The 20,526-nt window shown below is 42.9% G+C and overlaps 1 protein-coding gene across 2 annotated transcripts in view; it reads left to right on the top strand.

Moving 5' to 3' along the window:
- The first annotated feature begins 1,044 nt into the window (after positions 1 to 1,044).
- The window catches only part of CA8 (carbonic anhydrase 8), a 93,574-nt gene continuing 74,092 nt past the window's right edge, over positions 1,045 to 20,526 (top strand). For both annotated transcript variants that reach the window (XM_027619381.1, XM_027619374.1), the window contains exons 1-3: positions 1,045 to 1,396; positions 2,758 to 2,949; positions 13,685 to 13,809. In XM_027619381.1, the coding sequence (XP_027475182.1) occupies positions 1,297 to 1,396; positions 2,758 to 2,949; positions 13,685 to 13,809 (417 nt within the window). In that variant the 5' untranslated portion in view covers positions 1,045 to 1,296. The remainder of the gene's footprint in view (positions 1,397 to 2,757; positions 2,950 to 13,684; positions 13,810 to 20,526) is intronic.

Here is a 20,526-nt window from a genome sequence, read left to right as displayed (position 1 = left end):
CGCAAACACCGAATCATGGAACACTAGATCAAAAACTAACGATGTAACGTATGGTGATTAACATAACATCAAAAAAAAGTTAAAAGATAAAACAAACCCCCCCCCCCCCCCCCCCCCGCCAAAACACAAATTCTGCTTAAGGTCCAAATCTGAGCTTCTAAAAATATGGAGTTAACCTGGTCAGGGGTTATTAGCTGGGGCTTTTAAAACGCATTGAAACACGAAGGTCAAGGCATTAAGTCATTGGGAAGTCCGTTTAAGAGGTAACCATGCGACCTCTTAGGATCAGGAAAGTTCCTGTTGGTTATGCAATGTGTGCATTTCATTATTTACAAGATGTCACTGGGCGTCTGGGAGTCTTGTGCCCAGCAAGCTGTACCTGCAACAGCGCCCAGACTCTGAAACTAAAACCAAACACCCTTTCTTTATTGTTTGTCAGCACTCTTGCTTTTGAGATATAATTTCTTTTAGGGAAAACAAATCCCCAAATTATATCCACTTTTCTGGATTAAAACAATTCTGTCTTACATGTTTTAGGAACTACAAGTTTCTTGGAAAATTTTCCATTCTCCTTTCCACCGTCCTTTAAGGACGAAGGATAAAGTAAATAGCCAATAATAAAAATTCAGAGTGGGAAACTTCTTGCAGGGTCTTCCCAGCCCTCTCCTTTCTCTTACCCATGGCAATTAATCCCTCTCCTTCCCGACCCACCCCTCCGCTTTTTTTTTTTTTTTTGGTACTTCCTGTCGGAAAGCCGAAAGTAAATAAGCTAGAAAGCCCCGGGTCTAGGGCCTGCACACACGGGTCCTTGGGCGATTCGCAGGCTTCTGAAGGTAAGCGTGGGAGAGCCGGGAGTGGGGAGCCAACCCCGCAGGTAGGGCGGCCGGGCTTCCGCAATTTCCCCGGTGGGGCCGCTGGCCCCAGGCCCTTAACTGTTGTCCAGCCCCCGGCGCCGGGGCCACCGAGCGAAGGGGGCGGATCCTCCCGTGCCAGACACGCCCCGGTCGTGTTTATAATCCGCCCGCTGCGGCTCCTGGTGCTGCGGTTCCCCTCGCGCTCCGCCGGGACTCCGGACGCGCGCTCCCTGCCCCGGCCGCCCAAAACTCCGGCTCAGCCCGCGCCCGCCTCGCGCCCGCTCGCGCGCTCACACCCACACGCGCGCGCTCACACTCACACACTCGTGCCCTCGCACCCCCACGCGCTCCCGCTCGGCCTCACACTCCCACTCCTGTCCGCTTCCCTGCGGCCGCGCAGGCACCGCGGGCGAGGGCGCCGAGGGGATCCACGGCCTTTCCCATGGCTGACCTGAGCTTCATCGAAGATTCCGTCGCCTTCCCGGAGAAGGAAGAGGATGAAGAGGAAGAGGAGGAGGGGGTGGAGTGGGGCTACGAAGAAGGTAACCGGCCGCGAGTCGGGCGGGGTGTCCGGGGTCCGGGGCCCCGCGTGTGCGTCCCGCCGAGCGCCGAGTCCCTGCAGCTCTCGCGCGCTCCCAGCACCGCCGCGTCCCCTCTTTCCCACGTGCGTCTCTGTCGCTTTCCCGCTCCCCAGGCTCGATTTGGGGCCGAAGTGGCCTCAGGCAGAGCGGGCGTGCCCGCCGCCTGGCGTTCGCGTCGGGGAGCCGGGCCGTGCTGCCGCGCCGCAGTTGGCACCTGCGGCCATGCGGAGGGCCAGCCTTACGCTGCGCCTGGAACCCTTGTGTGTGCTGAGTGCCCGCGAAGAGCTGCGTTACGTTTCACCCAGCACCTTAGGTACACAGTGGTACCGAAACTATTCGTTTCTTGCTTGCTGTGCGGACCCTGCTGGGAGAAAGCATTCTTGCCACTACTCTTTGCATGAAGGGTACTAACAGTGCTCAACTCCAAAGACGTCCCAATTTCAAGCTGAATCAGTGGGCTTGGTCGGAAGGGCGTTGACTTTTAAAAGTTTTGTTTGCTCCATTTATCCCGGAAGATGTAGGACTCCTAATAGACCACTGGTGCTCCTAAATGACCACTGGTTCTGATGTCGAAACAAATAGGGGAATTTATAATTTTACAAAATATGCTAAGAGAATATATGTATATATTGTATGATTATATCGGTGTGCGTATATATGCATAAGACCACTTCAGAATTGCTGTATTTGCGTTTTTTAAATATTTTATTTTTTATTCATGAGAGTCAGAGAGAGAGAGGCAGAGGGAGAAGCAGGCTCCCCGCCTAGCAGGGAGCCCGATGTGGGACTCGATCCCAGGACCCCGGGATCATGACCTGAGCCGAAGGCAGACGCTTAACCACCTGAGCCACCCAGGTGCCCATGTATTTGCCTTTCTGATAAGAGGTGTTTATTCATGAGCATCAGATTTATGGTTTTTGGCTCTCATCAAGCAAGTTCAGACTTTCGGGTATTTCTCAAGTACTACATGTAATTGAACTAATGAGCGAGGAAATTTTTGTGGAACTATTGATTTCTTTTTCAGTCACTTAAAGACCTAAATTTTCTAGAATCACGTATTATTACATCTGTGCGGACAAAGACAAATAGAATATTTTGTTAGTACAATACTTTGTGTGTGGTATTTGATAGCATTAGATCATTGAAAATATGAATGCAGAAATTCATACACATTTACCATATTTCATCTGTAAAGAAACAATAGTCATAACCTTAATAATGCCAAGGATCATAAACAGTGTCTAAACTAGCTTTTACATGTTAAATTTTGTTGGAACTTTCTTTTAACCTGTTCTAAATTTGCTTTTTTTTTTTGTGCTTAGGTGTTGAGTGGGGCTTGGTGTTTCCTGATGCTAATGGGGAATACCAGTCTCCCATTAACTTAAACTCAAGAGAAGCTAGATATGACCCCTCACTGCTGGATGTCCGCCTCTCCCCAAATTATGTGGTCTGCCGAGACTGCGAAGTCACCAATGACGGACATACCATTCAGGTTATCCTGAAGTCAAAATCAGGTATATTAGAAGATGCTTTTGCATGCCTTTGTAAATTAGAAGTTCTTATGGAGCTATTGAACTGATTTGGCTTATATGACTTTAAAAGTAGAATTAACATAGTACCATTATCAGGATAGCTTAGTATACTATAAAATGCATTTCTAAAATGTTTTTGAAAGGATAAAAGGATGAAATTATGGAGATGGTAGTTTGGTTGTATTATATGATTGCTGGAACAACCTCAGTTGATCAACTTAAACTTTGTGAGATTTAAGGAAAAGTATATTCAGGTGTACTAATCTGCATTTTGTCCCAAATCGTTCATTAGCTTAATTCATTTAGAAAATTAAAATTCTGTTTTGCTGCTTTGTAAAACTAAAGATTAGGATTTATTGACATAATCTGGCATTTGAGATAGACTTCTCAAATTAATTTTCTCTATATTAGTGTGGCAGGGATTTTAATAGTAATCAAAAACATCCTTTAACCTTAGTAAAAGATTTAAATGGCCAACAAAACTCTTGTTTGTATTTAGTTTTAGCTCTTCCTCTCCCCTTTGGACCTGTTTGAGATGGATTTGAAATGTTTTGTGGAAAAGGTGTTGGAAATTATCAAGGAAATTGGCTTAAAAGCAGGGGAGAAGAAAGAAGAATTTTTTAAAAATTAGCATTATATTATGCTTTTCTTAGTGAATAGTTGGATTTCTCTCTTGGAAGGAATATAAAATTAGAGTATGTTGAAATATTGGGAAGTACTAATGAACAGAGATCACCTGTACTCAAAATTAATTCTGAATCAATAATTTGATATTTCAAACCATAAACTCTTTAGGTTTATTATTTGACAGGGCAGGCATTGATTTTCAACTATGGAATTTTTGTTTTAAAACTCATTGTGAATGTTCCTGAACTTTACTTTAGAATCTACGAGCTAGTTAGTCATAGATTCATGTAGTCTTTCCTGATGTTCTGAGTTGAGTTAAGGTATGGGCATCACCCCAGACAGATCCTAGGTGTTATTATATGTAGTCAAAGAGAGACAGCTTCAGATGTAAATTTGACCTTAAGTTAAGATTTTTTTTGGGGGGGGGCTATCCATGAGGGACATTAGGTATTATTTTTAAACTCTATAGTAAAATTATGAAATGCTGACTGTCCTGGTTTATAGAAAGCATATTAATATAATAAATGTGTATCGGTGTGTTGACATGCCTTTGTATTTCTGGAAATAAACATTTATATATCTACAGAACAAAAATGCATTTCACATCAGGCACCGTGGTGAATGTGTATGCGTAGAAGACAAAGGCATAAGACTGTCCTCGAGGATTCATAGTTTAGTGAAAAGAGAGTCCTTTAAAGTATTAGTATAAAGATGTTATGGAAGAGTTATGAAATATGGAAGCATGGAGGAATAACTGAGTACAAATACTCTCTGCTCTAAGATCCAATTTGCTTGATCAAGTTGAATTTAACATTTCCTTCTGGTACCTTCTCAAACATTCACGATTTTCCTTGGCCCCTTCACTCATCCCCAAAACAGAGACTATCAAGCAGTGTCTCGACTCTCTAACCACAAGGTTTTCCCTTGCGGTCCAGTCCCCTCCATCCTCCACCCCTGACCAGCAGGGGAGAGCTCTCTGTCCCAGCCTAATTTGGATACACATGTTCCAGACCCCTTACTCCTGCCTCCTTGGAGAGCTTGCACCTTTAGATGCCCTGTCTCCTTTCTGCTGCTGGAATAATGTCATCTTCGTTGTTTCTGCCTTTTCCATATTTCTCAAACTTAAAAAAGAAGGGACAAAAAAATACCATGCGTGGACCATTTATTTTCCTAGGATATTTAAGCTTTTCAAAGGAGTAATCTGCAAGCCCTGAGCACCCCGTCCTTCATTTATTTAATTCAAGGGTTATCTTTATCAAAATAGGATATACACATAATTTAAATAGTTGACTTGTGCTATATGTTGTTTCTCTCTGCCCCTGGTGAGACCCTACCCTCCAGCCCCCAGCTAAAACTTTTTGCCCTGGTGACAACCACGTTCAATTCTTAGCTACTTCTCCTGTCTCCATCCCTTATGGATAGGTTCATACCGTCCTGCTTTGACGTTTAAGAAATCTGTGAACTTCCTGCTATGGGAATGAGGCTGGTTCTCTTACTGCCCTCCGCCATCATGGTTTGCCCCTCTGTTGTCCCTGTATACTTAAGTTATGGTTTTTCTTTAAATTAATACTCAGTATTTTTATCACTGTGACCATGTAGCTGTTGTTTCCAGCTGAGACTATATTCTCTTTCCTTTATTGAACAATGTGGAGTTTTTCTCCCCTGGAGTTAATGCATTCTTGTTTATTTATTTTCTTATTTTATCTATTATGATTTTGTTTCCAGACTCTGACAGATGGCAGAGCTACCCTGAGAAGTCCCTCCCTTCCTTCCTTTGGTCTTTCCCACCTCCCCTTGGAGGCTTCTCCCTTCTTCTGCCCCTCTGGATCGCTTGATCTCTAGGCCTGCCCTCTAGCCATCACCTGCAGCTCCCTGGACCTTATGCCTAGGAGGTCCCTTTGCTTATCTCTTGTGTCCAATCCCATGTTTCCTGGATGCTGGGCAGCCACTTTTGTAGTTGATCCCTCATTTCAAGGAGTTTCTTTGGTTTATTCCCTCCTATAGTCCATCTTCCAGTAATTTCCTAAGAAGAAGGGCATGTGAGGGCTAATGTTTGGATTCCTTGTGTGTCTCTGTGCTGGGTGCTTTGTGGGCCTTTTGATCAGGATGATTGTGTCTTCCATTTCTTAGAAATTTTCTTACATTATGTAATTGATAAGTTTTCTGGTTTTCCTTTATTCTTTCATAACTCCTCTGTTTTTGTCTTTTTGTTCTACTTCCTGGTAGATTTCCTCAACTTATGTCTTTTAGTCTTTTTTTTTTTTTTTAAGATTTTTATTTATTTGGCAGAGACACAGCAAGAGAGGGAACACAAGCAGGGGGAGTGGGGGAGGGAGAAGCAGGCTTCCCGTGGAGCAGGGAGCCCGATGCGGGGCTTGATCCCAGGACCCTGGGATCATGACCTGAGCTGAAGGCAGACACTTAACGACTGAGCCACCCAGGCGCCCCTCTTTTGGTCTTTCTATTATATTTCCTGCTCTTACATTTTTTACTTCTAAAAAAACTGTGCTGCTTCTATGATTTTTCTTGGTTGTTCAAGTACAACTTCTGCTATTTATTTTATAAATGCAGACTCTTTTTCCATTGTTTTCTGTATTGCTTTTTTCCCCTGTTCTTTCTATGTCTCTATTTATTCTGGGTCCTTCTATTTGTTTGGTCTCTCTCTTTAAGATGGGAGTTCTTCTCAAGTGTTTAGTTATCTTTGGCTCTTTGTTCATATTTAAGAATGAGTCTAAAAATTGGATTAGAAGCTCTGTGCACCTGGGCAGGGGTTGTGATCTGGTGGACATCACAGTAATGTGATCATGTAAGGATCTGGCCATGTTGTAGACGGAACTTCTGTAGACTATGTTACCCATTTTTCTGGAGAAAGGGATGTGGTGGCTCACACCTGACTGTCAGCATTCTGGTTGTTGACCCACAGGCAAAAGAGTTGAACCAGAGTGGCACATTTGTTACAGTTGCTGAACCTGTGTTGACACATCATCATCACCTAAAACCTAGAGTTTACATCAGGGTTCACTCCTGGTGTTGCCAATTCTGTGGGCTTCCACAAATGTACAATGGCATGTCTCCACCGTCATACTGTCCTACAGAATAGTTTCATTATCTTAAAACTCCTCTGTGCTCTATCTACTCTTTCCTTCCTCTTTCCAGCTCCTGGCAATCACTGATCTTTTTACCATTACCATAGTTCTGCATTTTTCAGAATGTCGTATAGTTGGAAGCATACATTGACTTCTTCCACTTAGCAATTTGCATTGGCTTCTGTTACTGGTTTCCTCTGGCTTGCAAAGATGTAATCTTTGTTTTACCTACCTGCTTTGGATCAGGTAAATAGAAATCAAGCCCCCAACCTGCCCTTAAGAAGATTACAGTGGTGGATTATGAAAGATAGGTGTACAGGAAGAGATGATTTTGGGCTGCCATTATTAGGGGAGGATGGGCAGAGGAAGTAGCATTTGCAGTGATCACTGAAGAGTGAACAGCATTTGGATGGGGAAGATTGGGCTATATGGGAAGAGAGGGCAACAAGCAGAAAAGACAGCGATTTGAAGGTCTAGACATTGGATGAGGAAGAATGAATCCTGAAGTGTATCTGGAAGAAAATACTGATTCATGGTAAATGAGGTTAATATATACATCGAGAGGCTGTGTTGGAGCAAACTCATGAGGGATCTTGAATCAAGTCTAAAGAGTATAACCTTTTTTTTTTCCCCCCTGTAAAATACGTTGCTTTAGGAAAATTCACCGGGCCATACTGAGTAAGATGGGATCTGGGAGAGAGGGGGAGCTGCTGTGTTGGCAGTGCCAGTGGAAAATCAGGGATGACACGGGGAGATTTCTGAGATGCCGTCCACAGGGAGTCGGTGTTTGGCCATGTGGAACAGGGGTGAGGAGGGACCCGTTGGAAGGATGCGCTGGGGAGGAGCCCCTGGCACTGGACCACGCTTTGGGTCCTGTCACTGTGCTTCGCCCTCTGCTCTCAGCATCTTTCAAGGTGACAAGAGTGCCTCCTAACATGGAGTGGAGCCGAGCTTCACATTCTGGGTCCTGTGATCTCCTGGAGTACGGAGAGCGTTATTCAGGCTGCCGCATCTGTCATTTAATCTCTGTCGGACCTGTGAATCAGTGTAGCACAGGAATTGCCATGTTTTGTGTACACAACTGAAAATCAGACATGTTACAGCGGCAGAAAGAGTTGCTTAAGTATAAAAATATAACTGTAGATTTCTAGCCTGAGTGGTTGGATACTTACTTAAGTCGTGAGAAAGTGTGAGACTGGCCAAGCTTCTGCAATAGAATGTCATTCCATCTGACGACAAGCTGTGTGTTAAGGGTAATGACGTTTTTAATGGGCCATCGGTATGGGAGAAATTGCTAATCAGGATAGGTCATTTGTGCCCTTCGCTGTAACTTATTATAGAAACCCTAATTAGACAGTTTTACTTCTGGGTCTTTTCTAATTCTCAGTATTAAATTTAGGCTAGATTACTTTTATTATTAATCAGACTTTTTTTTTTTCCCAAAAACATGACAACTTCTTTGTAGTGCTTTGCTGATTGAAAGATGAAGTGGTCAAAAATATCTTAAAATTATTTTCACTTAGGAAGTGGTTCTGTATTGTTTACTTATATGAGATGTCAGGGTTGAGTTTCTTTATGATTGTCCTTATTGTTAGCTAACTTTGGGGGTTTGCATTACCTGGACAGTTGCTTTAATCTGTTTCCCTTTGCTCATGCAGACCCAGGCTAACTGGCCTCCTCCCCACACCGTCCGTGTTAACCCCACTCTTAAGAGCTGACGATATTCGTTCTTTTAATATGAAATGAAACTGTAGGTTAGAAGCTAAAGGCAGTAAAAGAATTGATTTTTTGCTTTTAAGATTTCAAATGCTTTTTAGAAGAACTAATTTATACTATTTTTGGAATGTTTTGTGAATACATTTTGGATTCCTTAGAAGTTAAACTGAAGTTATAAAATCTTTAGACCCATCGAGGATGAACTGTTTGGGTCTTTAGGGGCATTTGAGGGATGCATCAGGGACCATCAACAGTTTCCCTCCGTGTTGGAGATACGGCTCTGGTCAGAGGACTCTGTCTCCGGGCCTCACCATCTGTGCTTGGGTTATGACAGGCTACTAGTTAGGCTTGAGCTTTTCTGGTCCACTGTCCGTGAAGGTATGGGAATAGCACTTTATTTTTTTATTTTTTAAAGATTATGTATTTATTTATTTGACACAGAGAGAGCACAAGCAGAGGGAACAGGAGAGGGAGATGCAGTCTCCCAGCTGAGCAGGGAGCTCGATGTGGGGCTCGATCCCAGGACCCTGGGATCATGACCTGAGCCGAAGGCAGAGACTTAACCAACTGAACCACCCAGGCACCCCTGGGAATAACATTTTAAATGCAGAAGATATTAGCCCTCTGCTTAAAAGCTATTGTTGATTCCCTCCGTGATAAACTCCCAGTTCTTAGGCATAGCCTACAAGTCCCCTCCTGGTGCTTGCATCTTGAAGCCTACCTTTATTCTCCTGAAATAGACTCAGGCTTTTCTCAGCCCCTTCTCTCTGCTTGGACTGTACTTACTCACTTCCCTTAGCTTCCTCTTCCAGACTCTGCTTAGTGATCTCCTCTGGAAAGTCTTCTCTGACCTTCCGATGCCCTCTTGGTTCTGGCATCGCACTTGCTCGGTGCTCTCCTGGTTCCTTTGCACTTTCCCTTACTGCTCCTCACGTTTAAATGACAGTATTAAGTTTCTTAAGCACTGAGAATGTCCAGCCAGCACAGACACTGTGTCCTTCTTTTTACCTCCTTGGTGGGCAACACAGGGCTGGGCATGGAGTCCATCTTTAAATGCGGGTTGAACTCAAATGAAACAAGTGGGGGTGATAAGCCTTGATCAACAGCCTTTGAACTATCTGGCAAATTTGTTTTCAGCAAAGGCTTGTGGAAGCTTAGCTAGATTTAGGTAAATGCATATATATCATGTCTTTATGGGGTTCTCAGATTTTGCAGAGGCTTCTGAAAGGAGATCTTTTTATATGTATAAGCATAACAGCCGTGCCCGTTATTAAGGAAAAAGCAGCTAGTGCTAATGGCATCAGTTTACTTTATATTCTTTCCACAAGTGTGTTACTCTAAGGAAGTGCAGTGTGTCATCAGTAGGAGTTTCATGTTGTTTCATTGTAATTTTATTGAACATAATGACATTACAAGTAATAAACCTACCACATGGTGACAAAACATCACTCAGCAAAATCTGATGCTCGTAAGTGTAGGAAAAATGCACCCCTTTTGGTATGACTAGTTTTCTTATTAAAAAAACAAGCTGTGCAAAGGGAGAATAATGCTTTAAGAGGATGTTACCAAATGGGTAAAACAGAGCTACTATTTATTTTTAGTCTGTCAATGCAATCATTCTTGGGGGATGAACAGGTAATGCTTTTAGCTGGCACCTCATAAAATTCTGAACTCAGTATTTTGTTATTTTTTATGGCTTTGTACAGCCGTGTGATTTTAGTGTGGTTTAACTTTGGACTATTCATCTGCAGCAAAAGCAAAAGGTACCCGGAGCCTTGATTGCTGGCTGAAAGCGGCGTCTTTGTCTCCTCTCCCTGGGGACCAGGCCTGGGCAAAAGGCTTCCCTTCTTTGTGTTTATTTTTCAACCCAATGGAGTGTAAGACCCATGAGGGTCTTATTTCATTATAATTTTATTGAACATAATGACATCACAGCTAACAAATCTGCCAGGTGGTGACCAAATACCACTCAGCAAAACGTTGATCTTCATAAATGTGCGAATTTTCATTTCACTCTAATAGAATGTAAGATCCGTGAGGCTAGTGAAAGTTGTCAGTTTTAGCCAAGTCAGTATATCTTAAGCATTTAATGTGGTACCTGGTATAAAAATATTGGTTGAAAGGATGAGTAAATGAAGCCCTGTGGGCCTGGAACTGTTCCCTGTCAACACATAAATTGGTGCAGTTTGAGTTTCTAAGGGCATTTAAAATGGCAGCTCTGTCTTCAAGTTCTAAACTAAAGGCTTGGTTCCTGGGAAAGAAGTACTGGGCATCGATCAGATGGGCGTTGTATTTTGGGGCCCTGAATTCACTGTCAAAGTCACTTTCCTCTGTTTCTATAGGAAAGTATGGGTAGACGGCTCTATACCAGCCCAGAAATATGGTGCACTTCTGTGCTTGAGCCCTACAAAGAAATTTGGGGGAAAGATTTTATAAATCCTCTTTCCCATGTCACGTGCTTCCAATTCACAGTGCTGCCCTTTCTTTTTCCTCAGCAACGCAGAGCTAAGCCTCCTCTTAGACAATTTCCACCTTCTGTTGAAAGTAGAGTGTTGGGGGGCGCCTGGGTGGCTCAGTTGGTTAAGCGTCTGCCTTCGGCTCAGGTCACGATCCCAGGGTCCTGTGATCGAGCCCCGCATCGGGCTCCTTGCTCCGTGGGAAGCTTGCTTCTCCCTCTCCCTTTGCCTGCTCCTGTTCTCTCACTATCTCTGTCTCTCTCGCAAATAAATAAATAAATAAATAAATAAATAAATAAATGAAATCTTTTAAAAAAAAGTGTTTTAAAAAAAAGTGGGGAGTGTTTTCGAGTTCTGATGGTGCAGGCTGGGGTGTGGCACGGGATGTTACAAGAAGCTTTTTCCCATGGATTCTTTTTGGTTTGGGAGGTGGGATACATTCCACCTCTGGGAGTGGGTACAGTCCAGACTTCCTTCCTGGTTTTTCATAAGACCAACATCAGGCAGCCAGTGGGAAAGGAGTGATTTTTTGAGGGTATTCACAAACTGTGGCATTGCCGGTTGAAATACAAGTTGGTTATTGGAGAACATGCCTTGCGCTTGCTGTGCAGTTTGGGATATCTGTAAACCTTTGTGATCCACGTGTTCACTTTTTTTTTTTTATTGTTTTGGGAAATAGGATGAGGTGTAGTACTCAAAGGAGGGACTGCAGTTTAGAAACCCAGGCTTAAAGAACTCACTGTTTTTTTCAGCTCTGGCTCACAGATGCAGAGATTTGAATTTCCCTGTCCTGTCTCAGGGTGAGATGTGGGTCAGAAGATTGGAGTTCCAGGCTCCTGGAGCTGGCTAGCTGGGTGCCCCGGGGCAGGTCACACTTGAACTGTCCCAGCTACACTTTCTCCCCTGTTCATTGGGATGGGGACACTGATTGAACCCTCCAATTTTTTTTTTTTAAAGATTTATTTATCTGAGAAAGAGAGGGGGGATAAGCAGAAGGGGCAGGGAGAGGAAGAATCTCAAGCAGACTTCTGCACTGAGCACAGAGCCTGATGTGGGGCTCGATCTCACGACCCTGAGATCACGACCTGAGCTGAAACCAAGAGTTGGATGTGTAACCGACTGTGCCACCTCGGTGCTCCTGACCCCTCCGATTTGTTGTACAACTTAAAATAAGACCAAGCATGAAGAAAACCTAAAAGTCGTGTGTGAGATAGTGTTATCCTAAGGGCCATGTGTCTCACTTCCTTTCCCCTGGAGAGGAAAATTACAGTTGTGTTTTGCTGCTGATGCTCTTTTTCTTCTTTGAGCTGGCAGAAAACATAGAACCACACGTACAGGGTACTTTTCGTAAGGACTTCTTGGCATTCATTTGTGCAGTTCTCCATCTGTTTTCTGTCTCTGTCTTCATTTTCCCTTTGCTCTTCTTTCTGATTTATGCCTTCTGGCTGGATGACAGGTACTTGATGTAAGAAGCCTTAAATTCTTCTTGGAACAAGCGATTAGAAGAAGAACCAGCCAAACAAATAAATATTGCCACACCAATTCCCTTTCCTGTCCTCTATGGTTTAGGGTAAGGCTGAACACAGGCCCGTTCCTCTGTGTGGCACTCAGCTCTGGGCGTACTGCTTCCTCTGCAATGCCGGCCCAAGTGTGAATGCCCCTCTCTTTCAGAGACTGCTTCCTGGGGGAGGAGACAAATTTTGTCAGCTCCTGGACTAAAAATAACTTAAAATTCTTAGCTGATACCATTTAGAATCAACAAGTTTTTTTTTTTTTTTTAAAGGTTTTATTTATTTTAGAGAAAGAGAGAGAGCCAGCATGAGCGGGAGGGGCAGAGGGAGAGGGAAAGAGAGACTCTCAAGCAGACTCCATACTGAGTGGGGAGCCCACTGCGGGGCTGGATCCCAGGACTGAGATCATGACCTGAGCCGAAACCAAGAGTCGGACACTTAACAGACTGTGCCACCCAGGCGCCCCTAGAATTCACAGGTTTTATAGGAAAAATGCAGACAGTCTTCATTTGTGTCAAAACTGGTCATCTGTAACGAACCAAGTTTTTCTCTATGACACCAGGGTGTGTTTAAGGAAAGTGTTTTTATTGCCTCAAGGCAGGTTCTTTTACACAAATGTATTTTTCATCATCCTTTAGAGTGTTCTTGTTTGGGACAAAGTTCTGGGTCCTATCCAGAAGTAAGAAATAGAGGCAGGGCCCTGTAGAACAAATGTTAACATTTTTCCCCCAAATGTTAACATTTTAAATATTGTTAATGTTTTATCATAATTATTTCATTTGCATGTCTGTGGTACTAAATGGTAAATAAGTATGATTTTGTTTTCGAAAAATCATATTGGTGTAAACATTCTTTTCAAGGGTAATTTTGTTAGCTTACACTTATTCTCTAAATTGAAAGTATGGTACAGATGGATGATCTGTAAACAAGATTTAATTTATTGATTGGTCGATAGCAAATTATTGGTCAGTCTGAGATGTAAACCCTGTCCTTGTCTCCTGAGCAGTGCCAAGTGTAAGTCTCAGGGAGATAGGTCCTCTGTGTCTTCTTTGTCTACTCCTTTACCTGAAACACACAAGAAGTTGATGGTATGCAATATTACCAAGTATTTCAGAGTTTTTGAACTTTACTGTATCAGTATGATAGTGTGAATGCTTCCCACAGTTAGAATATATTTCTCATTTTGGCTATATGAATTTAATCTTTAGAGCTCACAAGAGCTTTCTGACAAAAAACGTCCCCCATGTTTATTCTACAGTATTCTACTGTACTGATGAATATGATTTCTGTTAATTAAACAGAACTTACTTTCTTTTTTCAGTTCTGTCAGGAGGTCCATTGCCTCAAGGGCATGAATTTGAACTGTATGAAGTTAGATTTCATTGGGGGAGAGAAAACCAGCGTGGTTCTGAGCACACAGTTAATTTCAAAGCTTTTCCCATGGAGGTAAGAATAACAAATCATCTTGTAAAAATCTTACTGTTTATGTGAAGTATTCAGCGATTTACTGAGAATGGTTGAGTTTAGAAGTAGGTGTATAGCATTTAAATTTTATCAATTTATATTAAAGTAACAAAGTGCTTAAGGAAATGTATGCTTCGGCAGCAAATGACACTTCCCATTGACTTTGGTGAGCTTGAAGAATGCACACGGGCAATTGGCCATAAAGGTAAACCACACTATTAAGTTTCATTTCAGTATTGTTACTGTTCTAAAAATTCTGCTGCCTCTGCAAATTCATTAGGTCGTTTTTTTTTTTTTTAAAGATTTATTTATTTATTTATTTATTTGACACAGAGAGACAGCGAGAGAGGGAACACAAGCAGGGGTAGTGAGAGAGGGAGAAGCAGGCTTCCCGCCGAGCAGGGAGCCCGATGCGGGGCTCGATCCCAGGACCCTGAGATCATGACCTGAGCTGAAGGCAGTCGCTTAACCAATTGAGCCACCCAGGCGCCCCATCAGTAGGTCATTTTTGTAGATGCTATGAATAGATGATAAACTGAAAACCAATAACTTTTGGAGAAATCTCAACATTAGTCAAAAGTCTAATTTAGCTCTGATTAAAATTGGCAAGTTGGTTTTATTCACCCCAGGCAATTAGAGAGAGAGAGAGAGAGAAGGAGATTTTTAAAGAGTCATTCTTTTGTCTTCACTTACCTTCTTAGTCAATTCCTACTCTTTCTTCAATACCTAGTTGAAGTATCCTTTCTTCCATGGGACTTTTTCTGAGTCCCTTCCCTAAGCAGAATTAATTGCTCCCTCTTCTGTGTGCCCAGCATACTTGACAGATTGTTGCCATGGCACTCATGGATTGTAACCTTTAATGTCTACAGTGTCTCTTTCACTGATCCTGTGGGTTCCAGTTATGGACCAAAGTGTTGGTGCCTCTCCCCCTTCCCCCCCAGTCGTATGTTGCATATGATGGTATCAGGAGGTGGGGCCTTTGGGATGTAATTAGGGTTAGATGAGGTCACCAGGGTGGAGTCCTTGTGAATGGAATTAGTGCCCTTTTAAGAGTCCAGAGAGAGCTTGCTTTTCCCTGCTAATTGCCATGTGAGGGCGCGACAAGAGGATGGCTGCCTGCAATCCAGGAAGGGGGTCCTCACCAGACATCAGTTCTACCAGCCTCTTGATCTTGGATCGCTCAACCTTCAGAACTGTGAGATAAATGTCCTGTAAGCCACCCCATCAGTGGTTGTTTGTTATAATGGCCCACTTTGACTAAGCTCCTGAAAAAATGTCTCCCTCCCATTCTTCTCTCTTTTTTTTTTAAAGATTTTATTTATTTATTTGACAGAGAGAGACACAGCAAGAGAGGGAACACAAGCGGGGGGAGTGGGAGAGGGAGAAGCAGGCTTCCCGCGGAGCAGGGAGCCCGATGCAGGGCTCGGTGCCAGGACCCTGGGATCATGACCTGAGCTGAAGGCAGACGCCCAACGACTGAGCCACCCAGGCGCCCCTCATTCTCTTTACACCCATCATTCATCCACTGCGGGTACTCAGAGGCAGTCCGTGTTGGTGAACTTCAGGCGATGTCGCTGTTGGTCCAGGCCTTGTTTATGTGTCTTCCTGTAAGGACCCACAGTTCTCTCCAGGAAACAGCACTTCGGTGGCACATAGCAGTGTATTTTGGGGGCAGCTGGGGTGCCGGTCTTCGTTCTCTGTTGTTCCCAACTGCCTGTGTCCTTAAGTATGGAATTGAACATGGCTAGATACTGTGTCCAGTCCCACCTCAGTGACTGAAAATCACTGTTGTATAATTCCTATAAGTGATACATGTGCTTCGTAGAATCAAGGTAGAGGAAGTATTTCTCCATATTACTTTATAATTCTTAAAAAGTGCCTTTGGAATCTCAAGATATCCCTTTCATTAAAAAATACTCGAATGCTTTTTTTTTTTTAAGATTTTATTTACTTATTTATTTGAGAGAGAGAGAGACAGAGCATGAATGGGGGCAGAGGGAGAAGCAGGCTCCCCGCCGAGCAGGAAGTCCGTTGTGGGGCTTGATCCCAGGACTCTGGGATCATGACCTGAGCCGAAGGCAGAGGCTTAACCCACTGAGCCACCCAGGTGCCTCAAGACTCGAGTCTTAAAAGTGAAATATTAAGTGTTTTAAGGAAGGAGGGGAAGGGGGGAATCGGTTGCAATAAGTTGGGAAGCACCTGAGTATATGATTGCAGATTGTGATAAAGGCCTTGATGGGGACGGTCGGGACTTCATATGTTACCATCCTAGGGACTTTTTTTTCTCAGTGCCTACAGACATCCTTTCACTTCTATTACCTTTTTTTTTTTTTTTTTTAAAGATTTTATTTATTTATTTGAGAGAGAGAGAGAATGAGAGATAGAAATCACGAGAGGGAAGAGGGTCAGAGGGAGAAGCAGACTCCCTGCTGAGCAGGAAGCCTGATGTGGGACTCGATCCCGGGACTCCAGGATCATGACCTGAGCCGAAGGCAGTCGCTTAACCAACTGAGCCACCCAGGCGCCCTCACTTCTATTACCTTAAAACAATTCTGCCCTGTCTCTGTGTCACTTCTGTCTACTGTGCTGTCCTCACCCAACATGAGAAGGAAAAGCGCACACCAGGATGCGTCAGAGAGGAGAGAGGACACAAAGCAGTCCAAAACAGTGCAACCTGCAGGGTAGGGGAGGGCAGAGTGAGGGGCTGGAGGACACTGATGGGCAGGGCTGCTTTGGGTTTGAAAGACTGTTTCATCATTTCCTCTTGACCCATCTTCAAAGAGGGAGAGATGGAGGTAATTGGGTAGGCAACAACTTGTGGACGAGAATTTAGTGGCTTTGCTTGTGACACACAGAATTTACAGCCTTGAGAAAGCTTAATTAGATTAAGCGAGTCAGTGGTGTGTGCTTTTTGCTCTGTGGTCGAATAGAATTTCCAGACCACATGTTCAGACTGTTCCTGTTACTTGGTGGCATTTTAACTGCTCTAGTCCATTAAACACAGGTAATGGTTTGTTTTGAGTAAAGATTAAATTCTGATAGGCTCTGTTTCTGCAGAAATATTTATATTTAGGATAATGGAATTACTGGCTGTAATTTTTCCAAAATAGATGATGAATAATATTTATATTCTTTGTTATCCCAGATTATCCCTGATTCAATCCTAGAGAAAATACTTGTTTCATCATCCAGTGTTTGTTTAGTGCTCTATCCTACTGAGTACATAAATGCAGGGAGTGTGCAGAAATAGAGGGAGAGATCTACAAGCCACGTGTTTTCTGTTTAGTTTGTTTTGCTTTGTTTTAATGGAGGCTGTGAATACTGAGCTGGGTTTTATCTTATTTCTTTTATTTTCTTATTTATTTTTTATTTTGTTTCTTTTAAAGATTTTATTTATTATTTGAGAGAGAGAGTGAGCGAGAGAGAGCATGAGCAGTGGGGAGGGGCAGAGGGAGAGGGAGAAGCAGACTCCCCACTGAGCACAGAGCCTGATGCGGGGCTCAGTCCCAGGACCCCGAGATCATGACCTGAGCCGAAAGCAGACACTTAACTGACTGAGCCACCCAGGCGCCCCTGAGCTGGGTTTTAAGGAAGAGAGGGTTCACATGGTGTGCTGAAAGAGAGAAGAGACAGACGCCACGTAGAATAGTCCAGGAGGGAATGAGAAGGCTAACGTGGAGATAGGTAGGTAACTTCCCATTGGTCCCCTGGCCCTGAACTGCCCTCAAGGGCCACCTTGGAGACAAGGACCACCTGCCAATAGAAGAGAGGAGAGTGAGGGGATCAGGTAGGTACCTTCTTGAGTATGTGATTAAAAAAAGTTTTAAGACCCTTTCCATATTTTATTTACATTTTAAGACTAACTTTAATTTCCAAATCATATATGTATACGTATTTCCTTTTTGTTTTTAAAGATTTATTTATTTGAGAGGGGGTGGGGCAGAGGAAGAAAGAATCTTCAGCAGGCTCCACACTGAGCGCAGATCCCGACGCAGGGCTCCATTTCACATCCCTGAGAACAGGACCTGAGCCGAAACCAAGAGTTATTAGCTACTTAACCAACTGTGCCACCCCGGCGCCCCAACATACTTCGTTTTTATTAATTTCGTTTAAACTTAAATGGATGGCTTACTAAACATTGTAAACAAATAATTACCATGTCTGTTACATGTAGCACAGGAATGGCTTTTGACAGTAATTCATCAACCTCCCTCAACTTTTTAAAATTATAAATGCAGTAAAAACGATCCTGAATATATTTTTGATACTACTAGTAGCCAGCATCCGCATCGTTTCCCCAAATTAACAGTTTGTGACTTTAAACAATTTAAATGGCAGCTGTTTTGCTAAGCAAGATGGGTAAAGCAGGCCACTTCTGTTTTTTCTTCTTGCAGTTTTTAGTTTTGAGAAACACACGAGCTTCCACGGCATCTGACATTCTCACTGTGCTTTCATCTTGTAAACCTGGATTCTATTATTAATACTCGAAGTTTATGCTTACATGACAGTGCCTTAGCAAGAGAAAAATAAATTGTACTGCATTTTTCTTCCTGTTACCTGAAAACCTAATGGGCTTGCATGTATTAACTATATTCTTACAAACGTCTGAGTCATGTGTACCAGCTGGAATTCTTTTACTTAGCGTGCAGATATTTTGCATCATGATATTTAAGAGATCCAATCAAATTAGTTCTTGTGTCTTTGTCCTTCTGATGGCTGTAGAAACTTCATATCTTCTTTGGACAATCACTAGATACTATAGCTCTTGAAGTCCACCTTCAGTGCTCTATGAATTGTGCCATTTTGCTCACAGTGGCATCCACCATACCACCGGAATTATTTATTTTCCCAGTAATTTTTCTTACAAATCTAACTGGTAGAGGAATGTCTGAGTATTTAGGTTCACAATTGACTTTCAGGCTGTATATTCTGTTTTTGTGTCTTGTCTGAGAAGACTGTCAGCTTCTTTGCGACTTCGAGGTAGCCTAACTTTGTGGCCTGTATAGCTCTTGGAAATTATGATTAATCTTTACACATGAATTGCTACTTTCATACTTCTATGGAAGAGTGCTTCCCAGGCATTTAGATTTTATGCTGGAGCAGTAAATTAAAAAAAAAAATTAGGGGTATCTGGGTGGCTCAGTCAGTAAAGCATCTGACTCTCGATTTCGGCTCGAGTCATGATCTTGGGGTCGTGGGATCGAGCCCCACGTCGGGCTCCATGCTCAGCACTGAGTCTGCTTAGGTTTCTCTCCCTCTGCCCCTCCGCCTGCTCTTTCTCTCAAATAAATAAATAAATAAATCTTTAAAAAAAAATTAGAGGATGGGGAAACCAATAGTGTGGCCAAGTTTTATTTTTTCTAAATAAGAACATATTAACTGTGCTGTCCCCATCATTTTATAGAGAGAACATCTTTACTAGCTAAATGTAGGAAGGATGCAGTCTGAGAATAAACATAGACCTGTAAGTTGAACAGATTCTAGCTTTTTTTTTTTTTTTAAAGATTTATTTATTTATTTTGAAAGAGTGAGAATGAGAGAGAGAGAGAGAGCACATGAGAGGGGGGAGGGTTAGAGGGAGAAGCAGACTCCCCGCTGAGCAGGGAGCCCGATACAGGACTCGATCCCGGGACTCCAGGATCATGACCTGAGCCGAAGGCAGTCGCTTAACCAACTGAGCCACCCAGGCGCCCCACTAGCTTTTAAAACACTCACTACGTTAGTTCTATTTTCTTATTTCACTGCAGATGAATGATAGTCTTGTCAGGATGGGCACTGGTCCTGCCCACAGACCAGCAGGAGATCATGCATGGTGGGTCTGTCTTCCTGGCCCTGTGGGCCTGAAAGTTTATAATTTGAGAGTGAATTACCAAGAAAGAGCATATTGTAGGACACATGCTTATCTTTATATTGCATATTTAAAGAGCAGCCATTGCTGAAAGGGTTCAGTGGTAACTGAGCCACATACCAGCTCTTTATGCGAAGTTGAGTGCATTAGGTAAATATTGAAAAAAAAAGAAAAAGTAAGTTTGATTGTGCAGAGCAGGATTCTTCAGTTGCAAAGAGTCTAGGCCTTGGTTGCAAAATAGGCCGACAACATTGTGAAGAATGTTATCTCATAATATAGTGGCAAGTCTGAATGTTACGTTCCCCACTCTCCCAAGTCCCAGGTGCCCCAGTGATCCTATATTTTTCTTTCCTTTTCAGGCAAATACTAGTGTCTGCCATTTAAGTTTTCTTTTAGTAAAAATGATCTGGCCTTTTGCTTCGCCGCCTCCCAAGTCATTTGTGCATTCGCCTGACTGAAAGACATTTATCCTGTATTCATTTATTTTACTACTCTGGGAAGATACCAGGAAGAGTTTGCCTGGTTAACAGTGAAATGAGGATCTTTTCAAGTTATATCATTTCCATTATTTCCATGGATAGCTCAAGTAGAGCTTCATGTTTGTGAATCGCTTCCAAATGAGAGACTTCATTGACTTTCCTTGACTTCAGTGAGAGAACATGATGAGATTAGATCTATGAGACATATAATCATTCTTATTATTTTTTAATAAGATGTATAATTAATTTATTTCAAAAGGAGCTTTAGAGCTCATCTGGTGCAAACTCCTGTTTAACGTAGGAGAAATCTGAAGCTCCCAAAGGTTAAGGGTCACAGGGCAACTTACCGGAAGCCATAATGTATACAGCCTG

Source organism: Zalophus californianus, chromosome 4, assembly GCF_009762305.2.
Source record: "Zalophus californianus isolate mZalCal1 chromosome 4, mZalCal1.pri.v2, whole genome shotgun sequence".
Lineage (NCBI taxonomy): Eukaryota > Metazoa > Chordata > Mammalia > Carnivora > Otariidae > Zalophus > Zalophus californianus.
This window is presented reverse-complemented; position numbering and strand designations above follow the sequence as displayed.